We start from the raw sequence: 26,682 nt of genomic DNA on the forward strand, positions 1-26,682 counted from the left end.
ACCTAGCCATTGTTCAGGTCCAGACTATGAATACCTTCTGGACATTAAGTTGAATCCAGAGGATCTTATTACATCCAAGGAAGAATCTTCTTCAGATGGAGGAAGCTCCTCTGGATCCAACCCATTGGCTCTAGTCTTTTGAAATTAGTCAACTAACGTCCCATTATTCAATAGGTTTTAAGGCATATGCCTGGCTAAGGAAATTCCATTGAACTCAGTGGGACTTACTGCTGAGTGACCATGTTGAGGATTGTGGTGTTAGTCATGACTAACTTTACCTGGATTGTTGGTCATATTACTTGTGAAAATGCCCATCAGACAAAAAGTGGTTAAGCTGAAGGATTGCTGAAGGTAAGGCAAGTTCATCAGTTTTAGAAAGTTTTGCAGAAGGTGTAATTTGGATACATGGGTTGAATCTAGAATTATCTTTCAGCTTCCATGCATGGATAGATGGTGCCTAGATGCTTTTATCTGAGTATATGATTTTGCAAAGGAGCAATGGAGGTGTAACTCTGGAGTTGTACATGTTTATTATATTTATTTGACCTCTAATTTATATAAATGGTTAATAGCTCAGGAAGTCGGTATAAAAGATTCACTCTGGATGGTGTGGGAAACAGATCTCAGAATCCATAGAGAAAAAACATTGGAATGCATTGTGGAAAAGGTATCCATTTAAAACAATATCAATTAAAAATAAGGAATTAATTAAAATTGTCACATAGATAGTATCTAACACCAAGGAAACTATCTGTGATAAGCCCAGGGACATCCCCAGAGTGTTAGAGGGGATGCTCGGGCACAGGAACATCTATACATATGTGGTGGTCCTGCCCTAAGGTAAATGACTTTTGGATATCAATGTTCCAAGAGATTAGTTCAATAACCGGACAATGGGTTCACCCATCTCCACATCTAGCCTTGCTAAATTTATATAAAGGATTAGACATGAACCTGCTAAGTAAGGAATTAGTAAGTCATCTATTGTTAGTGACAAGATGGTTGATAGCCAAGCATTGGAAAGATGGTAAAGCTTTGTATTGAAAACTGGTATCAGAGAGTATGGTAGATCACTTTGTTAGAAAAACTTACTCAAAAGTTAAGGATAGTGCAAGGACAATCAAATGAAAACAAATTTGAAGGGGTATGGAGGAAATTAATTGATCTTGTAAATAAAGCTGAACATGGGAGAATGTCTCCATCGGCATATATAGAGTTATGGAGAACATAGGTTTAACGAAAGTAGGTCCCGCCCCTGACAAGGGAGAAAGAAAACACAGCCAGTAAAAGGGTGACCTAGGGTCTAAGAGGTTTAAAAGGGGGGAGTAAGGGAACAAAGGGTATTAAGTAAGTTAATGATTAGTTATATTAAATGTACGACTTATTATTTGACTTGTGTAACCAGAACCAAAACTAAAAAAAAATAAATTAAAAAAGCTAGCTACATAGCGCCTTTACATTTTACAAAGCACAATAAAACTTAATCCCTTGTATGAAAAAAGAATATTTGTAATACAGATTTTTTAAAAGAATCTATATTGCTTTTCTTTCACTATCACTTGTTTACACATTTATGATATTTTTAGACAAGTAGAAGAGATGGTAGGGCCATGACTCCCAAGGCTGTTCAGTACAGTTGTTTACATGGGATCATATGTCCATTTGAAAGTAAGCTAGCTTAGAAAAGGAACTGTAGGCAGTAAACAAAGTGCATTCGTTGTTGGTGTATTACAGCATATTTATCTTATTACCTTTCATTATTTTAAAGTGATACTATCTAGAGGTACTTTTCATTTTGGCATTTCCAATTAAGGTTACTGTTTGATTATACATCAAAAAGGGTGGTTGATTTTTCTGGAACAAAGGGACAGTCTGCAGCATTGTGTAAGAAAAAAAGAAAATGACACTAATAATTACTGAAATGATGGACTTTTTTGAGAAAAGAGAATTAAACATATTGTTGTTTGGATATACAACATCAAGCAACTTGTGAAAACATTGCCCTGGAATAAAATCATTAGTTAAGATGACAAACTCTATTATATTAACAAAAATTAAAATAAGTACAGAAACATTTATAGGTCTCTAATGGTCATCTTAAATCCTTCTGTTGCAGAAGGATTTCATTGTGAGTGATTTTTTTTATTTAGAGTTAAAATGTTATACTGAGGTCATATGACAAAATTAGCATACTGTATAATACAGTCTTTTATCCTTTATTAACAGTCATCTTTGGCTCTGTTTCTTCTCTAATTAGAACATCATCTAGTCTTGGCAGTTGAACTATTCAGCAGAACGCTTAGATTTTCCTGACTGCTCTGAGCTGAATTGACCTGTTTTGACCTGTTTGTCACTGATCGTAACCTGACAGGCACTAGAAGCCTCCAACTATTATGGCTTTTGAGATGAATCTGATGCCATATTCTTTTACCACAGCTCATCACATGAGGAGACTGGAGCCTCTCATACTCTATATGGCCATGGAGTTTGCAAATGGCCTGGATGTGAAAGTATTTGTGAAGATTTTGGACAGTTTTTAAAGTAAGTTTATTTTTATTTTATTTTTTCATTGGTTAAAGCGAATTGTGTAAAGCTACGAGGATATCAAGTAAAACTCAACTGTAAAGATAGAATATTATTGGTTTGTGTGCCAAGCAACCAGATAAGGTCAGCTGTAGAAGGCTGAGTTGTTACTCTTTATTTCACATAAAATATTTCTGCAAGCTTTTAGTGGCAAATGTTTACCCTACTTCTTTGCTGAAATGTACCCTCAGACTATTTGAAGAAAGCCTTTTGATTACATATTTAACAGAAAAGATATATGCAACTGTGTATAGAGGTATGTACTATCTAGACTTGTTAGAAAAACAAATGTGCCTTTGTATCCAGCTCTTTAAATAATTTGCTCATGAGCATGCTCAGTGATTTTAGTGTAGCTTACAAAAGGGTTTCCCCTCTGGTATTGATCATCCTATGGCCCTACGCCAAAGTTATGTGGAAGCTCTGGTGCACCCGCAGAGCTTCTGCACGAGGAAGCCTCTTGATTTACTTTACTTTGATGCATCACCATCCATGCACCAAGGGACTCATGTGCAAAGCTTTCCTAACACTGAAGTCAATGGAAAAGCCTTCACTGACACTAGAGGTCCTCATTCATATTAGAGCTCCCATGGGAGTTAGATTAGATTAGGTTCCATTCGATCTGGTATGCCCCTTTTCCGCGAGAAAATAACCCAACAGTAAATATTCAGAACAACATCCGAGCACTTATCATGCACAAGCTCAGTAACTTCAATATCGCATACATCAAGAGAAGCCCTGGATCAGGTACAGAACATCCCAACTGAAGCTACAGCCTGTGTCCTCAACTCCAGCAAGCCTCCATGCATTCTTGTGAGAGGTTGCAGTGTGTGCTGGGGAATTCTTTCAGACCACACACCCTCCCTGTGACACATTGCAGCCTGTTTTTACATTTCCTTCCGGTTTAAATATGTTCCATATTTCAAATAGTGTGTGTGGGGGGCTGCTATTTAGAAAGAAAGGAAGAAGAAAAATCCGATTCATTTGCTAGTGCCCTTCTTCAGAATATGGCCTATAGATGTGCAACATTTTTAAAATTAAACATGAATGGGTGAAGTGTGCCTTTTTAAAATGAAAAGAAAAGTATCTAGTTAATGAAAGATCACCAATTTTGTAAAGTTTGTGTAATTACCTAGGATTGTCATTCTGTGTACACTAAGAGGGCTGAACCCAAATGGAGTGATCTTTGATAGAACAGGCATACAGGGCTTTACTGTACAAAGAACCCTAATGGAAAGTTATAGATAGGTTTATATAGATGAGTAACTTCACAAGCTGAGGCTCTTGTGTTGTCATGGTGCAGCTAACAGGGTGAATGAACTGCTTCATGCTTCATCAACAATTAAGTTAATTAGCTCATTTGAAATTGCACTGCTTTGTTGCCAGGATGTTGGTAGAAATAGCAGAAAGGCCTGTTTACAAACGGTATACAACCAGGGTATATAGAAACAGCAGCCTAACAGCAAGGCACAGATGCACAGCAACATAATGACTTCAGAAGAGAGCTATATTTTTGTTTGTCTTAATGCTTACACAAATATATCTTTATGTATTTTAGGGTAAATTATATTTACCTTCCTATTTCACTTTTTAATTTCTACCTTTTTATGTGTACGAAGCATAGCTTTTAGGTGTACTATAAAGAGTAATTTTAGAGATTTCTGCCCAGTTTTAGAAGAATGAGCTTAATCTATACAGTTTCTGTTTGTAGATTAAAGAGGTTACTGTTTGTGTGTGGGATTTATATAAGCTGCTGGAAATTATTCCATGTGAAAATAACCTACATACTGCATATATTGTTCTAAGCATAATTGATACCAAGAGTTTTAGCCAACTTAGCTCAAGCCTTTTCCTCTCCAAGCAAAACTAATTTTTATAAATACTTCCATCCTTTCAGGGTCTAGTGATGTTAATGCTTGGCTCACTGCTTCCACAGTTATTTTGTAGGTCTCTGGTTTTATAATCCATGGGCACTAGAAACATTTTGATTAACAGTAATGTACTTCTGTGATTACTATTGTTCCCATTTTTGCTGAACTGTGTGACTCATTAAGGAGAACATCCTGATTGTTCTTGTGTCAGGCCATGATATTGCACTTGACTTCCGAGTTTCTGTCCTCTGATCTAGACCTGTCAAACATGTATCCCTTAACTATATGTACCCTTCCATATCAGGTACTTGTACCCCCTACCTGCCTTAGGCCACAAAACACAAGGAGTGTAGAGAGTATCCAGCACCTGGCGGATTGTATACAGCCCAGAAGCTGTAAGACCTGCCCTAATCCAACAAAAATGCCAGTTGAAAACATTGTATATATCCATTAGACATAAATACAAAATCAGAGAGATTAAAATATCAGCCTCTTTCTATTTTAATAGTTAATATGTTGCAGTAGTCTTAAAGTCTGAATCTCCTTACATTTAGCACCCCCTTAGTACCTTTCTTTGCTCACAAAGCAAAGTCCCGTTTTAATTAAAAACCTTTTATTTCAATTCATCTTCAACTTTTAGACCCAAAGAATGGCTATTTTTTTTCCAATCCATTAACTTTATAGGGGACGACAGGTCTAATGGCAGTAGTTTTCAAGGCCTTGCTCTTAGTCTAATCTTTGTAAGAATGCCGTAGGTTCTGCCTTGGAAACAGTGTGGCCCTTGTTAATAAAGCTAATGCAAGTATACTGTACTGAAATAAAATATTCATAAGGAATGCTACCCAAATCTAGTGTCCATCTCTACAATATGCTTGTAACAAATTTGAAGAGGCTGTGTTATATAAAATGAATTCTAACATGTTCAGAAACCAGTTTAAGTTGATGCCTTCATGCTGGTTTTATTTATTTATTTTTTATAACCCAAAAAACAGCTGTGCTGAGGCATTTGAGAAGGAGGATTAAGATAGAAAACACAGTGGCTTTGGTTCATTTTTTTTTAATAATAGAAAGGATTTGGAGTGAAGTGAAGAATAATTTACAGAATATGACTTATAGCCATGAAAGGTTTTTATACCTTCATTTTTGTTCCTCCAGTAGTCAGTATTTTGATGACAAATGTAATTATATTTCTTTGCACTGAGATGTTTAGAATTTTCAAAATTACACCTTGCATGCAACGGAAGACATGAATGAGATTAATAATACTTGCCTGTTATTTTCAAACAATCATACCCAGCTTTCCCCATAAAGTTTTATCAGGCAGACACACTGACAAACTATTCCAGTCTTTTGATATCCTGTAGCTTGGGACACCCAGCCATAAGAAGTTGTTGGGTGATTTTCAGTCTTGATGAAGGGGTATAACATTACAGTTACTCATAAGCATGTGATCCATTCAACAAAAGCAATTCTGTAAAATTAATTCTTTCTGGCAGAAGAAAAACATCAAAATTTAAAGTCTGGTCAGAAAATATTATTGCACAATTGCAAAGAGAACAACTATTGAACAGAATACTGAGCAATGAAGAAAGTGATTAAAAGACTGCCAAAAATGTTTAAGAATTTGTTTGGAATTTTACTATAAAACAGGTGTTGACAGAAACTAACCATTTTGCCGGTCACCAAGCAAGGAGCCCCGAAGATCACTAAAAGCATTTAATAGTAGTTCTTCATTACTGTCTTATAAATGTCAGAACGTAATAACATATGACAAAACTTTGGTGTATTTTGTCTGCAAAACTAATTATCATTCCATTGGTCCTAAGTCAGTTTGAGTGTAGATGGATTTGACTTTTAGAGCTTTAAATCAAAAGGTTTACACTATAGCATTCCAGCCAGCAGACAAGCGTTCTTTAACCTGCGTGCAGCAGACGCCAGCAAAACAAAACATGATCTACAGTACAAAGACAGGCAATGTTTTCTTCTATAGAGACAGAATTGTTAGTGTTGAGGAAAAGAAAGAAAAAAATCATGCCGTAGCAGAAGATAGGGCTGCTTACCACAGGAAAGATTGCTTTTCTTAACAGAATCTTCAAAGGATGGCAACTAAATGTAACGGAAAGGGTAATATAAATTAATTAGGCATCAAACTTCATATGAGTTTTTCTCTTAACCCACATACACGCTTACACTCAAAGAGAGAGAGAGGTTGTTGTTATGTGCTCCCTTACATATCGTGTGGATTTTGTTTGGCTTTGACTAGGCAGGCTGGTTCCAAAATTATGACCTCAAGAAGGTATTCTTTGAACTTGTCAGAATGTTGTTTCTTTGGGTGACAGTGCCATCGTCCCTCAAAACTAAGACATCTGACACAATTAACTAAATAAATAGTGACATACATGCAAACACATTTTGTATTTAAACTCCTTTCAGTATTTAAACATTAAAGCTTGATGAAAAATAAATCAGACGTCACTGATGTCTAAGTGAAACATGTTGCTGAAACGGGCTCCGAAAACTTTGGGTTTAAAGCTGATCCCCATTTTGTCTTTAGAATTTACAATAAATTTTAGATTCTAATGTTAAAATTTGTTTAATAGTTTGTAATATTGCAGGGTAAACTGGCACATAACATCCCTAAAGCCTATCGAACAAGAAAAATAAACATTAGACAACTGGAAGGAGGGTCATTAATAGAGAGAGAGAGGGAGTCGGGCAAGAATGTTTTCCTAATTGTTTCCTTAGAAATATGACTGCATATTTATATTTTTCCATGTGCAAGTCTGGCAGCTTACACAGAGATTCATGCAGTTTTGAAAGAACATCAGTCGACCACATCATTTATTCCATTTTGAAAACAAAAATCAATATACCTATAAAGTGACCCATAAATTAGAACTGGCTCGCACAGTGTTTGTTCAGTGCTGCCTTTCTGAAGGCACCCTTTGCATTTTTTTTCTTCACCTCTCTGTTTGAACTGCAGTCACAGTAAGAGGCTCATTAAGGGACATTAGGGACTGGAGCTCACCAGAATTCCAGCGCTTGCTTTGCTCTTATTAATGCATAGTAGAGTAGAATGCATTTAAATATTTCATAGGCATTCAGTAATTTGTGTGTAATCGCCTTGTTAGCAGACCAGTAGAAGTAGAACAGGTCTGTGAAATGGTGTTGGTGATTGCATGGGTAATTTACAGACCTTTGCCATCAGAAAGAGCATTATTGGGGGCTAGAATGAAGCTGTGAAAAAGAACCAGCAATAAGTCAGAGGGGGAAAAAACTTAATAAAGGTTTTGTAACAAGCATCTTCAGGGATAACAACCCACTTGGTTCTTTTTGAAGCAGCTATAATTTATGACATATGCAATATATCAAATGCATAAGATAGTATTATGGAGCATTCATATGAAAAGGGTATTTGCAACATTAGTTCCAACTTCCTGCAAGGGACATGATTAAATGATTAATGAAATGTCCCTTTGCATATGCATTTTGAAACAGCAATTAGGCACTGACTGAGAAAATCCACCAATCCTCTCATTTTTCAGTATTATCTCATTCTTGATTTATAAATCATAGAGAATTTTTGAACAGCAATATGTACCTGAGATGGTTGTAAAAGCATAAAAGAGAATAATTTGAGTGTAAAATAGTCATAAATACATGAATTCATAATTTCATGTTAATTTCTAGCGTATTTATTTAGTCCTCTTGCATTGTATTTATATCCGGCACTATTTCTGTACTTTGATTGGCATAATTAAGACGGGGAAATGAATAGGCCCCATTATTTTACATATCACTGGTAAACAATAGCAAGCAAAGGAGAAGGGAGATGTGGCAGAGGTATGTATGTGTTTTTCAAGTTCTCAGTAATCCACTGGAGGCTGTTCTATAAATGATCATTGAAGGGCTGCAAGCTAGCCTATAATTACAGGAAAGAAAGTGGCAGCTCTGGCATTTCATAACTATGTGTCCTCAAAGTGCTTTGTGAGTTTGTCACCAATGATAATTTAGATAGAAGCTCATTACTGAACATCACAACACTTTAAAAACCTTTCGCCTTCATACAGGAGAATAAAGGACTATTTTAATGGCAAGGTTCTTTTGTGTTCTACTGAAAAATTCAATCAAGACAAAACCTCATTGACTATTATTGTAGTCTACAGTCGCTAGCCTAATAAAAGCAGCACAGATAAATTGAATAGGTCTCTGTAAGACTTGAGCACATAAATGCAAACATTTTGCAGGTTTTTAGTTCTTTAAATATACAAAGATGAATTAGAACTCAAATGTAAACAAGTGCGCCTTCATCCTGCTAGGCTTGGGCATGAGGTGTGCGGATGTCGGCTCCATAGCTGGATGGGAAACCACCGCACGTGTAACTAGAGGCTGGATCTGCCTTTCCTATCTCTACTCCACAAGCTGGGAATCCCTTTTTCAAAGCTAAAAGTCATCACTGCTTCCAAGGGCAATGAGTGTGGGCGGAGGGGGTGCTCGGTTCAGCCTTCCTGCAGGTTCAGTCCCTGGCATCTCCAGGCAGGACTGGGAAATATCCCTGCCTGAAACCCAGTCAGTGTAGACAGTACTGAGGAAGATGGACTGCTGGTTTGACGCGATACAAGGCAGTTTCCTATACTTCCCTTTGGATACCAAACAGCTGCTTAGGACAGCTTCAGCTTCTAAAAAAGAATTCTGTGCATATTGAGTTGGATTAGGATGTTCTTTCTCAATAGCATTCAAGGTAAAAATAATAATACATGCATTGGGTATTGTATTGTTTCTGGTTTTATTCTTGGTTTGTATACAGGGCAATCATTTCTGAGAAGCAACAGCAGTGAGAGCTTCTTCCCCCATAACTTTGCCGTAGCACTGCCTCAGTCTCCCGCACTCGTCGGTTGATAACTGCAGAAGCATAGTGCATAGCAACGTGGGAGAACCTCACACTGCATGGGAGAAAATCCTCTTCCCCATTCCAGATTGCACTGCTTGCTCTGGTTCCATCCAATGCAACGAAGCAGTGGAAATGATCAGTCCAGATTGCAAGCATCTTCTGGTCTTGTCAATTTCACTCCCAGGGGATACTGACAAAGGAAGGGGAAAATGTTATTGAATGGTAGCATACTTTGGGAGAGGTAGCATACTGCTCTTTTTTCTTTTTAAAGGGCTACCTGTGTGAATATGTGGATAAAGACTCATCCTTTCATGTACGTAAATAAAAGGTAAACAAACAAACAAACAAACTCTAAACAAGTTCCAAAGCTGCTCCAAGCATGGGAAGGGGGAGAGTATGTTCCTCAAAATGTCCAATGTCCAACAGGTCTCCATAACAAATACACCAGAATTTACTCACAGAGCTAGCTGATGTGCTGGCTACTAGTTTCAGCTTTTCCAAACCGCTGTTTGAAGTTGCCAACCTGGTGCGTTCCCAAAAAAAATTGGGGGCGGGGGGCAACCAGTGCCAGCTCCAAGTTTTGGGGGGCTCTTGTGCAAGACACCCTCGGTGGGCCCCCTACCTCACCTTCTCACTGCCACTGTCACCAGCTGCTATTGCTTATCTGCTTTCCCACCATTGCTACCATTTGCTTGCTTGACAGACAGAGAGCCAATGAGCAAGTAGTCAGTGGCATCTACTGCTACACCTTCTCATCACCACTGCTGTGCAGGCCAGAGCTAGAGACAGGTGAACAAACAAGTAGCAATGGTGAAGTGGAGGAGCAAATCCAGGCGGCCCTTGTCAGTAGCCACTGCTGGGGTGTGGGCCCTCAGCAGGTGCCCAATCTTGCCTACCCTTGATGCCATCCCTAACAACTCCCAGCATTCCTGACCACTGGCTTGTTGACTAGGACTGATGGTAGTTGAAGTCCAAAACATCAGACTGTGCTACAACAAAGAGACCGTGCAGGAAAGAAAGCATGAGGCTTTGTGCCATAAGCCATGGCAGTTGGGCATACTTTCCCAATAGGAGGGTCATATACACCTCCTGAATTTTCTCAACAATGACACACATACACAGGCAAGAGATGCAACATTGATATTGTATACATGTGTATTTAGCATTTTGATCAGATAATGTGCTTTGTTTCCTGGAATGAATGAAGTAGAAATTAATCCCTGGCTACTTCCAAACAAAACAACAACTAGTACTTTCTCACCACTGAATAGAATTTTATATCCTGAAAGAATTCACCTTCTCCTTGATCATGTGAATGAACTAATAAGTTGAAGGACTAGAGCTACCAGATACACAAAAAAGCCACTGAAAGTAATGCATTGTATTTGAGAAGTTTATTAACAGAATTGTGCAAAATTGCAACAAGAAGACAAAAGGGCTGCACATGTGTAGCTAATTTTAATTAACACTTAAGTTAAATATAATGAAATAATCATAAACCTAAACATGTTTCAGTTTTTACTATGGTCCCATACAGCGCAAGTCCAAATTCACCTAGAGTGAAAGGTCGCGGTCTCTCTGAAAATGTAACCATCACCCATTTCAGTTCCTGAATTTTGCCTGTACGCAATCCTAGATTGCAGGTTCCAAAGTGTCTTCCTCACAGCTAATCTTCTCTGTTCTCTGCATATAGAAATACCTTTGAAACAATATGTCAGTGCAATGTTTTGAGGATTCAGTATTCATATGTGTGATTTTCGTGGTGAATATCTCATAAAATGTTCAAAGGTATTTAGAGAGCAGCATACTTTTAAAATAACGGGAAGAGGATTTCCCCCTCTAGTTACTAATGGGCTCTTTAAATACTGTCCATAACTGATGTCTGTTAGAAGCAGATGATAACGGTTGCAGCGTGAAGTACCATCCAGTTAATTTAAGTGTATTTTGTACAGTTCTCTTAACTTTTCCTTCAGCAAAATGAGGACTCACCCTTTTAATTATAAGCATTGAGGAAACTTAATTTAAATCTTATAAACCTTTGTTTTAAAATATTTGTAAAGAATTTCCATTAGACTTTAGTTAGCTGTATGAGAAGTAACAACAGTGATCCTATCTGGTTAGTGTGTGTGTGTGTGTGTGTGTGTGTGTGTGTGTGTGTGTGTGTGTGTTTTAGAGCTCATTAAAGTAAGGCTCAGAATAGTACTGACTGGAGTTGAACTTAGTTCAGACAAGTTTGGTTTCAATTCCCCCACAGACCACTGCCAAGGTATCTCTGCCCTAACCTCTAGCATTTTGCTATTTTAGTCCTGGGATTCTTCTAAGCAGGGACTGACAAGAGTACCAAGTTACACAGGGGTTAATTGAAATGGCTAGGTGTCCGTTGGAAACTTGACTGAAATTAAATCCATTCTAACTTTCATTGATGCAAGTTGCTTTTTGTTTCATGCCAATATAGATACCCTTTTCAAAAGTCTAGTAATTTTTTAACTCACCAGTTGGCTCTCTTCTAAACTAATCTACAATGTTCCCTACCCCTCCCTATTTGGAGGTATTTTAATCATGTTATTTATATCATCAAATAATAATATTCTTGCAGCAGATATTTCCATATATATGGAAATCTTCTTTAGCCCAGTACTTAGCTTCTAAAAAAGAGAGGCAACAGAAACCAGCCTGCTTTGAAGATGCATCTACCAATCCATACGGTTCCTTCTAATCCTACATGTCAGGAAGCTGGCACTTACTGTTGAGGGAGAGTCACTTCTCACATTCTCAGAAGCCCTCTTGCCTTTGTGGCTTGATTATGTTCTAGGACTGAAATCTGGCACTTCATATGTTCTAGGACTGACATCTGGCAGTTTCTGGAGGGTATTTTAAGTCAGGCCATCTGTTTAGCAGTTGAGTGTCTGCGTACAGTGACGTTTTACAAGCTAAATAATCTGAAAGATAGTACAATAAAAACTTTTATTTTGCCAGTTGTTCCTCTCCATTCTCCATATAGCTACAGTTCCCTGCAGTTAGGAAAATGTCCAAGGGTGCATATCTTATGCATATTTCAACCAAAAAACAGTCCTGCATGTCTGGCTGGGGCATGCTGGGAGTTGTAGGATTGTTTCTGTCTAAACATGCATAGGATTGCACTCTAACACTCCAAAGCCCTGAAGCTGTTCAATAATGTCGACTTAAAGCAAAATAATATATTCTATATTTATGAGGGTTGAATACACAACTTTTTTATTTCTGAATAGACCCATTTCATTTGTAGCTTTGTTCTAGAATGTATGTTATAGATAGCAACCTGATAACCTAACTTGCTGCATAGGTAACTGATCCTCACAGCAAGAAAAGCAAAAACAAAAAGATAAGCTTCACAACATATCCCCAATTTTCCATCAGTCACACAGAATCCACCTGCAAACTTGATATATCCCAAATTAAGTTTGAGGAGATGTTGATTAGCCCCAGACTGGGCTTCTATAGCTTCACTACCACAACAGGTCAAACGTAAGCTATGTTGCATGCTTCCCACACCTCCTAGGTGAACTCAGAACTTGTCACTACCTGGCCTCATTTCCTGTTCCCCAGCTGGCCTCCTGAAAGCCCATTCAGATGTAATTTCTGTAGGAAAACAGTTCTGAGCACATAGATAAGATCTTAACAGAGATTAGGGTGTATAACAGCTTTGGTCACCTTATACCTACCAATTGGAACATATATCTTCCTCAGCCTTTATGCTTAACACCTGTTTCCCCATGTCTGAAATAACCACTTGGTAGAGGTATGGAGCCAGACACATGCTGTAGCCCTCATTTCCCCCCCGCCCCCCATTCTAGCTGATGTACACTCATATACATGGGGCTGATGCCTTTCTCATGGGCCCCATTGGCATGTTGCTGTATGGGAATCTGAAAGCGGTCTTAAGAGTCCGTTTTCCTCCATGGCTTGTTGACCCCATCAGTCCTATAAGTTCCAATATTGGCATACCTGTACAAACAACAACAGGTGAGCCCACAGATATTTTATTTGGGATTGTTACTGTTATATAAAGCCAATGTTCTATTTCACTCAATTGCCAACAGATGATGATGATGATGATGATGATGATGATGATGATGATGATGATTCTGTCCTTCCCCACAAGGAATTCAAGGGAGAGTGCATCTCATTCTACTAGTGGTTGCTGATGCCCACTAAGCTTGGTAGGGTGGAGGCAGGGTCATCAGAGGCAGAGCACTCTTTTCCATCCACAGCAGCCCATACCACAGAAAGGAGAAACTGAGGCACATTAACTTTAGGAGCATGAGTGCAAACCAGGTGGGGGAATTCACACAGCCACATATTTGACCTATATTCTCCTATTCGAGCACAGAAAATCAAGTGACTTTAACATCATGAGTGCAAAAGTGTGGGACAGGATCCATATAGTGACATAAAATAGCAACGAAAACAGCAATAATAATCTATTGCAACCCATGGCAAAAGTGGACACTGAGAGAGCATGACTGTAAAGCTGAGTATGCAGTCAGTCGGAGGCAGCGGAGGAGGATACTGAGCAGCAAGTTCTGAGAGCATCCACAAATCACTACTTTGCTAATAATGATTATGATGATCCACACAAAGGGTCTGTTCAGACAACATGCTAAGCCATGGTTAGGTCACTAACCCTTTTGCAGCAAATGGTTAATGAGTCTGTTTAAAACGTGGTTATGTAGCCACCATGGTTAGGAATGGTTCACATGACATGCTAAGTCATGGTTCACATGTCACGCTAAGCCATAATGTTTAGCTCCAAGTGCTTAACCCTGTGTCATCTGAACAGGGTCAATAACACTCCTTTTGAACCACGTTTCTGTTCCAGCAACTACCCACATTGTACAGAGAAGGAAATTGAATAGGGTGCATGGGCAGTCCATTCACTCTAACCAAAAATCCATGCACACCACATTCACTCCAGACAGAAATCCAACCATGCCACATTTACGTCAGACAAAAATCCACATACCCCACCACGGCTGACGTCAACAGTGGGCATAATTGGACACCTGCCAAAGGTGCACACTTCACCAATGGGCGCACTGACAAGAGTCCTCCAGACTTGCTCCTCTTCACCTTTGCAACTTGCTTGTTTAGCTGTCTTTTGCTCTGTCCCAGATAATGGTGGTGATGCAAAGGAGGAGCAGTAAATGCCACTGCTTACTTGCTCACCGGTCTCTGCTTGCCAAGCAACCAAGAAGTAGCAGTAATGAGTAAGAGGATGGGGACCCAGAGCAGCTGGTGACAATAGCAGTGAGAATGTAGACTCACAGGGGGGGTCCATCAAGGGTGTCTTGCCCAAGGACCCTCAAAAACCTGGAGCTGGGACTGCAATCCACACTCCCACAGGCAAAAATACACAATGTGTCCAGGCAAAAAATCCATGTACTCCAGACTTTCACACATTCACCCCACTCTCACCTAGTGACCACACAGCAAACATACACATACGAAAACTGTCAATAGATGCCGGATACGGCCACACACACATGGCTCCTGCCACTGCCCATCCAGCCTGTTACCAGCCAGCCAGCCATGCCCCCCCCCCACACACACACCTTACCAGACACATACTTGATTTTTTTTCATTCTAAAAAATAATTTGTGAAGACCCAGCCAGTGTAATCACCATTGTGTGAACAAGAAAAAAAGTGGGATAGACATATTCTGCACAATGCAGGTACCACCTCCTCTTTCTTAACAAACAACAAGCCCAATGGGCTATGAACACCCAGCCTGGGCACCTCTCCTTGGAGTTAAACGTCCAGGTCCTGCATAAGCGCAAGTGAGCCAGAACAGGAAGAGGGCCATTTCTGGCAGTAAGTCAGAGCGCTCCTCCTAGACACCCTGCCTCGTTGTACTGAGCATAGGCGCCCAGCTTAGGAAGCTACAAAACTTCCAGGACCAGGCCAGACTAGTCTAGGCAAGCCCAGAACGGGTTCTCTGTGCTTTGAAAGGTATTGTTTGGACTCCCTGTGAGAGAGGTGGGGGAGAGGGGAGGAGGACGGGGATCACTCTGGGGGCCAGCAGCACCAATACACACGCGTACGATAGCATCACATCTACCTCCCACTTATCAACAGAGCAACCCGGTGAGGTAGTTTGATTGGGAGGTGGTAAATAACACAACACCCAGTGAGCTTCATGGTTGTGTGGATTTGAACCCTGCTCTCTCCTTTCCAAGTCGAGCACACTATCTACTACGTTACGTTACCTCTCAACCAACGTAATAAATAGATGCCACTGGCCAGCACAAGTCAGTTTTCATTGAAGGATTCACCAATGCAGGCCAAAATATGGATTAATCAGTATGTTTATATTAAGCGGTTTGTGGGCTCTTATTGGTAAGAGAGAGGAAATCTGAAGGATAGGTGCCAAAGATGGTTATTAATACTGGAGTCATCATCTATCTAGTTTCCCTCTGATGTAGTCTTTCATGGCAGAGACTGTTTTTACCTCTTCTGTAATATGGATGTAGCTAACTCTACACTTTTTATCAGAGCATATTTATAATTTGGAATATGTGTTACACATACATTCAAAATCTATATGGATGTACAAATGTATGGGTATATCATAGGTTAGGGCAATAGTTACTCATTGATACATGTGGTTCAACTATCAGTGTGTTTCAGTCATTTTTACTTAAAAATTAATCCCCGTATTTATTAGATTCAAAATTACCCTGTCATATTTATTTGGAAATCTGTGAATAATTTAGATTTGTATCAAATTAACCCTCCCAACTGCTAAGATCTTAATTGCAATAATAAATCATAGACATAGTTTAAAAATATCTGTGAAGTGCAGACCAGAATTCCATGATGTGTCACACAGCAAATTAATACATCAATTAACTTTCTATCTGTTTACTGTAATTTCAAGATCAGTCATTAGGCCATGATTAATTTTTTTTAAAAAAACTTAAACTGATTTACACAGCTGGTTGTTCTTGAAGTATGACACCTGCTTCTAGAAGCAAATTATTATTTTACTCGGAAACTTGAGCAAACAAATAAACACCTTTTTCAAGCCAAAAATCACCTGTTTTCATTTGTCGAGAAGGTTCTTTGGAAATCAAGTTTCCAGGGAGAAAGCTTAACCTGGTAAGAGCCATGAGACCCACATTTAGATGAACATGATAAAGCTCAGATCATTTGTTATTTTCTGTGTGCAGTGCAGGTGGTTGGGTGGGGTGGGAAAGTGCAAGCATACTCAAGACTTCTCCCCCAAAAGTGAAACATGAATGACTAAATCTATGGTTGCATAATACCTGATCTCTTCAGTAACTTCAGATCCACTCAAATCAATCTTCAGTACTCCATCATCTTTGTGTGTGTTCTCTTTCTTTTCCCCTCCCACTCTTCTCTCTCTCTCTCTCTCTCTCTCTCTCTCTCTCTCTCTCTCTCTCTCTCTCTCTTGTTCTTCCTTTTTTAAAATAAGCAGCCCAAGAAAATAAGCTGCATTGTACCATTCAGTATTGTTGGCTTTGCACTGTTCATTTAAGTAGGCATTTTTGCCAAATTCAGAAGCATTAAGGAAATGCCTCTATGATGAAGAGTGGACATTCTAATTTATGTCATTCAAAGAAGCCATTTCATAATTGCTGGCATTACCCAATAATTTAGCATAATGGTGGAGGTGAGCTCAGGAGAAGAGTTCATCAGTAGGCAACTGCACTCATGGCTTTAGGCCTGCATGAAGAGAATAGTAAGGCAAATTCATGTAGGTCAGGGATAGGCAACTTGTGACACACACACACACACACACACACACCGATGTTTCGCCTACAACTCCCATGACTCCTCTCTATTAGCTGTGCTGGCTAGGGCTGATGAGAATTGTAGGCCAAAGCATTTGGAGGGCCACAAGTTGCCCACCCCTGATGTAGGGATTCTGGTTTTTTTAAAAAAACTTAAACTGATTTACATGCATATTTTGGCATCTTGTAGACCCTCAGTTCTTAAAAATTAGCAGGTAAGAAGAATGAGCTGTTATACGAAAGAAGTGTGAGTTCCACCTAGCCACCATTGCTCCACTGTGATGCATTGTCATGTGTTTCCCATGGTGTCCCTTTTCCAATCAAGACACAGAATGCCCACCTTACTACACAACAATTAGTGACACATCCCCATTACTAGAATCTCCATTACATACACCCAGTGGTATTCTGTGGCTGTTTGGCAGGTTGGGGGGAGACTTGTGTCACTCCATAGAACTCTTCAGGTTTTGGCCACTGGATACAATCCCTGTTGTTGCTCAGTTTTGTTTGTATGAATTAGATTTCCTATGACTGTGGTAGACAAAAACTCCCTTTTGCAATTAATAAGAATTCTGTTTGCAGAATAAACATACTAAAGGTTACCGATGACCACCTAATGTTGGATTTTTTATTATTATTATTTTCTAGGCACCTTAATAATGAACATGCATTGGATGACAGAAGCACTGCTCAGTGCCGGGTGCAAATGCAGGTGGTTCAACAATTAGAAATACAGGTTCGAGAAAATATTCATCTTCTGGATATGTCTGGTTTTCTTGAGGAAATATTCTGCTCTTTAATTGTGTCATATACACATTGTTAATGTTTTGACCATGTTTAAAGTATCTAAAACTTTCATTATTCTGAATGGCTCTGCAATCCATAAGCCCCATTGAATTCAATGAGGTTGATGCTACTTTAGGAAATGAGGCCTTAGCTAGACCTAAGGTTTATCCCGGGATCATCCCAGGGTCATCCCTGTTCATGTAAATGACACACAGGGGGTCCCGGGAACAGGCAGGGACGATCCCGGGACGATCCTGGTATTTTATTTATTTATTTATTTATTTAAGGATTTTTATGCCGCCATTCAGCCAAAAAAGGCTCTCACGGCGGCTTACAAAAGTATTTCTTGACAGTCCCTGCCCACAGGCTTACAATCTAAAAGCCATGACACAAAAGGAAAGGGGATTGGGAGGGAGGAGGAGGAGGGGGGAAAGGAAAGCAAATTCAGGCACTACAATCTTAGTTGCAAAGCTCAGCAGTTACAGTTGACAGCAGGAGGGAGGGGGCTCTCAGCTGGAGCTGGACCCAGGCATGGTGGAGAGGTGCCTGGCTGCTGCTTCCTCCCTTTATGGTATAAACCTTAGGTCTAGCTAAGGCTTAAGTGTTGACACACAATGGGTTTTTACTTGTTTAGCCTTCTTTGGGAGGTTCTTTCCCTTTCCTTCATGAGGTCAGATGACTATGCTGTCATAAATTTCAAAATCTAAATTCAGAGTTCACTTGGCACATATGCAGGGCTGAGTTAAATGCAATATCCTGCATCCCACCCAACCATCACATACATACTAATTCTCTGAACCCTCCAAAATAACCATTCATAAACACACATCCATTTGTATTCATGCACACATCCATTTCAATGCAGTCATTACCACAGATAGCCAAGTGTGGGTAGATATCTGTCACTCACAGCACACTGCCTTCTAACCTGACCTCCCCATATTCCCCTTCCATGCGTCTAGGGATGAACAAGGCTCATATGTGCCTCTTTATCTTAATGGGTTGCATGTAGGGGTCTTATAGCTGTACTATGCCCATTTCAGCTGGCTCCTAGCATATCATGTTAGAGGAGAGAGAGAGAATGCTAAAGCCATAAATATTATGGTATAGAAGACTGAAGTCGGATATTTTAAGAGCTCCTATGCTCTCTGCCCCTCTCCTGAAGGCTAGCTTGTACAACAATATTAATATGACTTCACTGTGATAGATTTTATCACTCATTTCGACATGATATTTTTTGTCAGGTATGAGCAGTAGATACCCATAGTTCAAACAATAAAATTAACTCCCCTTGAGTGTCTCTGTAGCTCAGTCTTTTGAGTAGTCATCCGAAGTATACATTTGGTTAGGTGGGGTGGGATGTTGGTAGAGATCAATTTTAGTGTACGAGTGGGAAACTTTGAGAGGCCCCAAGGGCTGCACCTAACCCGCCCCCACCGTGTTGGCAAAACACAAATAAAATCAAAATATCTTTTTAAACTGGCATCCAGAGTGGCAATGGAGTGCCTAGAGGGTCAAAATTAGCTTGTTTTCAAGCTATTTTTGGCCCTTTTGGTGCTCTGTGGTAGCTATGGAGCAGTAAAAGGGTAAAAAAGGGTTCAAGATGGCTACTCTGGATGCCATTTTGTTTTTTTACAAAACTTATTTTGTTTTACAATTTTGGGGGGCACTGAGGGAACACAATGGAGTCTGCCCATTCCTGCTTTAGCGCAACAAGGTAAGGAAGCAAGTGACTGCCAGATTGTGGGGCAGCTGAGTGGGCTGGACAGGAGAACAGGCAAACGTTCAGGAGGACTCTAATGAGTTTGGCAGGACATTTGGTTGCCTTGTTTCCCAGACAGAAAACATCTTCCATCCCCCGTGTTAAGTATGTTTTTAATTGAAGATGCTCTCGGAAATTGAATACATTTTGTGAAATTTTATTATATCTTAATCTTCGGGAGCTTGCTTTAGTTAACTACCCCAAGCCCTTGGGAAGGGGTGGGCTATAAATCTAAATATATGTGCAATTGCTGCATACAATTCTATTTTGTATTTAGTAGCACATTGTATTGAATCTAACAGAAAATGCAAGCATGGATTTTTATAAAGTTGGCTGTAAAGGAAGTTTTAAAGATTATGCTTTAATGATTTGAGCCCCACAAGCATATTCATTGTTTTAGGGTATTCAAATTAACCTGCCTAGAATACTGCTTTTAAGTTTTTTATCTTCTTTGTGCATTATCCGTTTTTGTGCTTTTTAAAATGTTTGCATGATCATTTATTTCTACGTTTTATATAATTGGGTGCTATCAGTATCTGAAACCATAAATATTGTTCTGTTGAATGCTGTGAAAATCAATTGGGAATCAGTTATAATAAAACAAAAGGGGAGGTTGCAAATAACCCCTGAAATGTTTTCCAAAGTATGTTGAAGAGTTTCTTAAGGAGCTGTTTACCTTTTACAAAGGCTCTGTTTTAACATGAAAAGCCGAATAGGGTTTCTGCTTGCAGGGCGACCAATTATGAGTCCCCCCCCCACTCCCCTTTTGTGTGACTGATAGAAAAGTAAGGTCCATCGGTTGTAATGAGACCCAGTACAGTGTAGATGTTGGCTTAGTGGCAGAGTTCAGCAATTCACACTGCCTGGTCCCTGTCACTCTATTGAATTAGATTGATGATGGCAGATTGCAGGGGGCACTAACTGGACCTCAGTGGGAATGGATGAAGTGTGCAGACAATCCTGGCAGGCACTGTGCTATGAGGACCCTTCACCTCTTCACAGCTGTTGGCACTAGTCCATTGCTAACAGTGTCCACAGGACTTTAAAGAGACACGATGGGCCATCTAATTTATGGTCCTAGTAACTTGTTACTGCCGAGGCAATGGTGACCTCAATTCTCTTATTGACAAAAAGATGAAGTATTATTTGTTTTCCCTGACCTTTTAAACATGAGGAAAGCTACATGGGGCTCTTCCCCCCCTCCCCGACCCCCAAAAGAGCCAAAGTTGCCTTTCTTTGTATATAAGTTTCTCTACTGACATAGGATTTCATATGCAGGCACCATTACCCTATAACAGTCTCCAAAGATAAGATGTATCACATGAGATAAAATAGCTGTATTAGTCATTTCTAAAATGCTTCTGATCCCACTCTTTCTTTAACAGCTTTCTAAAGAACGTGAACGTCTTCAGGCAATGATGACCCACTTGCACATGCGACCCTCGGAGCCCAAGCCATCTCCAAAACCTGTAAGTGCATATTGCTTTATAAACAGTAAATAGGCCCACGAATGTAACAGGCTAAGAAAATGAACAATTTAGTGACAGTTGGAAAACAATGAGTGTGATGAAAAATATGGCAATAAAATGAAGCCTAAAATGCAATAGCTTGTCAAATTGTATGTTTCTTTAAAAGTAATGCTATCTTTTACAAAATGTGTCCAATCTGCGCCATAGGTGACACTAAACAAAGTACACCTATAAGTGCACAAATCACTGCCTTGCTGCTGAAGCTAGAAAGAATATCTTCTTTGAAATAGGCTCACAGATATTAAAAAGAAAGCTATTTTGAAAAACCTGAAGTTCAGTTGACTCAGTAGCAGTGAAGGAAAAAGTTGGAAAAGTAGCTCAGTGTGGATCAGTCACAAGAGTACACCCAAATATGTGTGTTTTTATGGTTCAGCCTTTCATTTAAAGCATAAATGGCAAAAAGCATTGCCCTTTGCAACACATTTGCTTTTGGATATAGCAAAGAATTTATTTATGTATTTTATTTGTGTGTCACCTTTAAGAGGAAAACCCTCGCAATAGTGTTAGGGAGGGGCAAACTGTTTATTTAACACTGACATTCACAAAGCCTCAATGAGAACTACCCCACTTTTGACTTAGACTTGCAAGCTTTGACTTATTGATACTGCATTCTTTGTCTATGCTTGGAACAGAAGAATGTAATAGAAGGATACCTGGCCACTTTTTATAAATAGCCATTTAAAGATATTTGCATGTGGGACGTGCATTTTTTGCACAAGTACATGTCAGGCTACACCACATTTCATAGGTTTGAAGGGTCTTGGTCTCCAGAACTCCAAAAATGGAGGTAAAAGCAACAAAATATTTTTATACACCACACTTCTATATTACACCCTGTTAATGATTACATAAAAGGACCAAAATAGCCTGTCTTTTATGTTTCCAGAACTGCGTTCCTCAAATTTTTTTGTTTGAGGGCACACTTTATATCTTGATGAATGAAAAGGTGTTGACATTCATTAATACCCCATTTCTGGGTTTCAATCTAGCTTTTATATCAAATTGTTTCCTACTCTAAGTTGCTTAGTACCTTCTGTGTACATTGAGAGTTTAGCATCTGAGGTATACAATGTTTAAATATTTCTGCAAAGGGTAGAAATTTTCACAAAGGGTATTTCTGCCATTCTTGAGCATCTTAGTTTGGATTCCAAATGTTCCTAAACTCTGTAGAAAAATGCTTTGCAAAATACATTTGCATTACCTAATTATTTTAACCCCAAATAAGCTGAAGTAATTCAAAATTTTGGGAATATCCTGTCTTTACTGTTGTGACTGTTTCATTCTAATAAAATTATTTTTCTTATTGCTTTCTATAGTATAATGTAGATAATCACATGACAGAATAATTGTCTCACAAATCCATCAGGAATCTACAGCTTGTTCTTTTCCAATTAATTATTCAATCAGTAAATTTTTTAAAACTCCAGCAGCATGGTTACATCTACACTAATAAAGAATTTTCAGCCTATAATCCAAAACAGAACCTGAATGAATAATGTAATTGAAGTATTACATTACATAAACCACACATGAAAGAATTGCTAATTGCGTTTGATGGTGGGCAATTAATACAGAATCTTAGATGAGCGATTTAAAATGAAACCACAGTTTAAAGTTCCCTTTGGAACCAGAGATATCTGAAGTGGTGAACTGTACTACTGGCCTTAAATTGGTTTGAAAGAAGAGTGGTCAATACAAAAAAAAAAAAAAAAACCCTAAAATTTATACACTGTACAAAAGAAGCTTCAAAATTGATATGATAGTAGAGATTTATGGTCTCATGTGCAGTGGCTCAGTTGAGACGGCCCACACATTTGATAAATATTAATAGCATGAATTTATTACCAAGGAGAAATGAGCTCTGTTGGTTCATCACTGCACCCTTAACAGCTATCAGTACATGAACACAAGGTGCAACCGCACTGTCTATTATATGACCCCATTTACTCTCTGAATGGTACTTCATTAAATGGTACCTTTTGGCCATGCTATGGATGGATGAAAATCAAAGTTATCAAGGCTGCGAGTCCTGAATAATGAGTTTCACCCAACCTTGAATATATTCAGATGAGCTGAGGTGGCTAAGTGCTCATCCTAGGTTTTACATGCTTTTCTTTAGTTAATAATAAATTCTATTTTATCAGCTCACGATTGCATGCCTACAAACATGTTATGCTTATTACTGCTGGCTAGTAGAATAACTTACCGTAACACTGTAAACATAGCGGCTTGCATACATACTGACCTTAGCATTTCCAGACCTTTTGTAATTTGTGAATATGTTTGCAACATATATGCTTTTCTCAGGCAAGTTAAGATAGAAGTTTCAAGACAGAACTGTAGCTGTTTATTTTTATTGCGATAGGTTGAGGGGCTTGGAGATCAGTGAGGTATGAATTTAAAGTTTGAATGTATCTAAAGAGAATGCATTTCTGAAGCGAACAGTGTAAGGGATATTGATAAATGAGATGAAATAAGCTATCGGCATTTCAGTTCAAAGTTTCTTGTAATAGCACAAGTCAAGACAGATGCACAGTGCTTCCGTATACATGCTCCTAGGAACTTAACAGATAGTTTTCTAGCTCATGGGCAAGCTTAAACACTCGCAAATTTATTGAATGCAGCTTTTAGCAACATTATCTTACTCCCCCCACCCACCCGCCCCAATATGTACTTAACAAAGAATAACAGTTTGTGGCTTATTGGAAACAGATGCACTTGGGGATGCCTTGAGGGTGCCAGTCGTTATTATTAGACTGCTAATGCGCTTCTTCTGGCTGCTGCCCAAGAAAGAAGAACAATTAGCTGGCATATGTTAATTTTTGTTTCCCTAACAAATCTCTCTACTGACTAAATGTGTAAAACAAATCCACAAAGAAAGATCAATCAGTGCTGTACACCATTAAAAAGAGGTTTATCTTAAGACGTGTATTTGGGATTTGAAAAGGCAGGTGTTATTAAATTATGAACAAAAGCCAAATTATCTCTGTTTAGTCACTTTAGGCACGGCCCACCGGTGGTCTTGCACAACTCCCATTCATTTCAATGGGACCTGGTGCACAGGAGGACTTCCCTGTGGATTGTGCCCTCTGTAATTTACTCCAGATAGAAGCAGAACAATTAATGTGAGCCATCTTGTTCAGCTCCGCACACGGCAGTATACTGTGAAAATGACTATAGATTATCTCTGATGAGTATCAACTAAGTATAAGGCAGCAATCATTTTGGGTGTTGCTGCCCTGAGTATCAATTTTGCTAATTGGATACTATTTATGACAAAAGATGTATGGTAAATATGACAGAGTTAATATGCATTTTTGATAATGAGAAGCAGGGCTTTTCTTGCTGAGGGGTGTAATGAAGGGCACACTGTTAAACAGCTTGCATACATTCTCACCTTCTCTTCTCCCCCCCCCCTTTTACCCTGACACCCTCTTTCCAGGGTATATCAGCCATAAGTGACACTGTAATCATAAATTGAAAATGATACTTCCAGAGGAATTGGCAAACTTGACATTTCATTATATTTGTTAACACATGCCACAAATGATTGTTAGTGAAGAAATTCCATTTCCCTCTCTCCATCTCCAATCAGATTTAATTTGAAAATTTTCAGCCTCCTCCGGCTAATTTGCAATTAAGACAATTTTGTTTGAATATGTAGTAATGTCATTACCATTCCACCAAATTAGCAAGGAGACTAAAGGTCAGTGTAAAATTTTCCAGCTGGCTGGAGCCTCTCATCTGAGATTTGGGACTAGAGGAAGGAAATCCAGCAGCATCACAATAGCAACTTATTTTAAGTCTCATTTGTCAAAAGCAAAGGCACCTATCGGTTGTATTGCTGTGGCTTCAGCAGGAGTTTGACCTGCCCTACAATGGGGCCGGTCAGTAATAAGCTACAAGATTCTTTTGCAGGGATACATAGTTGCAGTCAAGTCTTGTAGGACTAGGAGGGTAGTCCTAAGTAACATCGCTGCCGATTATTAGATAACCTCTAATAGCATCCTCTAATTAGAGTTCTTATGATACAATTTCATCCTGTAATTAGTTGAGATTGGCTGCTTCCTTTTGCAGCTTATTAGTGGCAACACAGCTGTAGAAATGAATACACTCTCATTTGTCAAACCTTTTAAATACTTTTCCCCCTTTTGCCTGTATCTTTTCTCTGCTTCTTCCTGGGCCTCTTCAGCTAAATCTGGTGTCCAGTGTCACTATGTCTAAGAACATGTTGGAGACTTCCCCTCAGAGTTTACCTCAAACTCCCACTACACCAACAGCCCCAGTCACTCCAATTACCCAGGGACCCTCAGTAATCACCCCAGCCAGTGTACCCAACGTGGGAGCCATTCGAAGACGACATTCCGACAAATACAACATTCCCATGTCATCAGGTAAGTTATTTGCTGCCAACATGTGTGTATGTGTATTGATACCTAGAAAATCTATACAGACCTTAAAGAACAAATTCCAAAATCCCAACAGCTAGTTTAGAACATGCATAGCTTACCTTTAATGAATGTAATTGTGCTTAGGACCTGAGAGTAAAGAGAGTTTACCAGTTTGCCAGTATTCTTACAAAGTTTCCAGACAGATTTTTAAATAGTTGGGTTATAAAACGGATATGGCGTGGAGGATGGAATAGTGTAGGGAAGGTGGACCAAAGATGAAGAAAATGCTGAAATAACACATCTAAAAAATGTCTTTACACAACATGGTTTATGTACGTTAAGCATCAGACTGAGGCAGATGTTTTATTGTTAACATGAGCATCAAGGACCAATGCAAGGTTCTTCTTCATTTATCTACAGTGCCTTGTGTGTACGTCTGCATGTGCTTTTCAGCACAAATATGTCACAAATGCAAATAAAATGTGTTCTCGAGTACAATAAGTAACCCTTGCTCATCAGTGATATGAGCTGTGCCTGTTCACACAAATAACATAAAACATTTCAATTTTTTAAACAGAAATTGCCCCAAACTACGAATTTTATAAAAATGCAGATGTCAGACCTCCGTTTACTTATGCAACTCTCATAAGGCAGGTAAGGTGAAAGAAAATTAACTTTGCCTGATTAAATTTTTTTAAAAGTGTTAAGGATTGGTTGAGAAGGGAGTACAATGTAGACTTGTTAGTAAACTGTGATTTTGTGTCAATGTGAATCTTATCTCTCTCATTTCAGGCTATCATGGAATCAAGTGACAGGCAGTTAACACTCAATGAAATTTACAGCTGGTTTACACGGACATTTGCCTACTTCAGGCGTAATGCAGCCACTTGGAAGGTAACTTTTTTGTGTGTGTGCCAGCAGTTTTAAAAGAATGCCTGGCGCAGTTCCTTACAGATAGCACAAGGAACATTTATTTACATGACATAAGCAGATTAGTATCTGCTTCCCCTCTTTTTAACCTGCCTCTTGAATGGAATGAATTCCCTCTCTCAAAATGACAAGTGAAAGAATAATTTT

General features: G+C 39.0%; 1 protein-coding gene across 1 annotated transcript in view; it reads left to right on the top strand.

The window, feature by feature from the left end:
• Nucleotides 1-26,682, top strand: part of FOXP2 (forkhead box P2) — a 352,993-nt gene that overhangs the window by 298,653 nt on the left and 27,658 nt on the right. Inside the window, exons 9-15 of the mRNA XM_063134034.1 lie at nucleotides 2,437-2,541; nucleotides 9,614-9,670; nucleotides 17,786-17,873; nucleotides 21,071-21,154; nucleotides 25,407-25,608; nucleotides 26,183-26,259; nucleotides 26,398-26,499. Coding sequence (XP_062990104.1) covers nucleotides 2,437-2,541; nucleotides 9,614-9,670; nucleotides 17,786-17,873; nucleotides 21,071-21,154; nucleotides 25,407-25,608; nucleotides 26,183-26,259; nucleotides 26,398-26,499 — 715 coding nt within the window. The remainder of the gene's footprint in view (nucleotides 1-2,436; nucleotides 2,542-9,613; nucleotides 9,671-17,785; nucleotides 17,874-21,070; nucleotides 21,155-25,406; nucleotides 25,609-26,182; nucleotides 26,260-26,397; nucleotides 26,500-26,682) is intronic.

Source organism: Elgaria multicarinata, chromosome 9 (genome assembly GCF_023053635.1).
Source record: "Elgaria multicarinata webbii isolate HBS135686 ecotype San Diego chromosome 9, rElgMul1.1.pri, whole genome shotgun sequence".
NCBI lineage: Eukaryota > Metazoa > Chordata > Lepidosauria > Squamata > Anguidae > Elgaria > Elgaria multicarinata.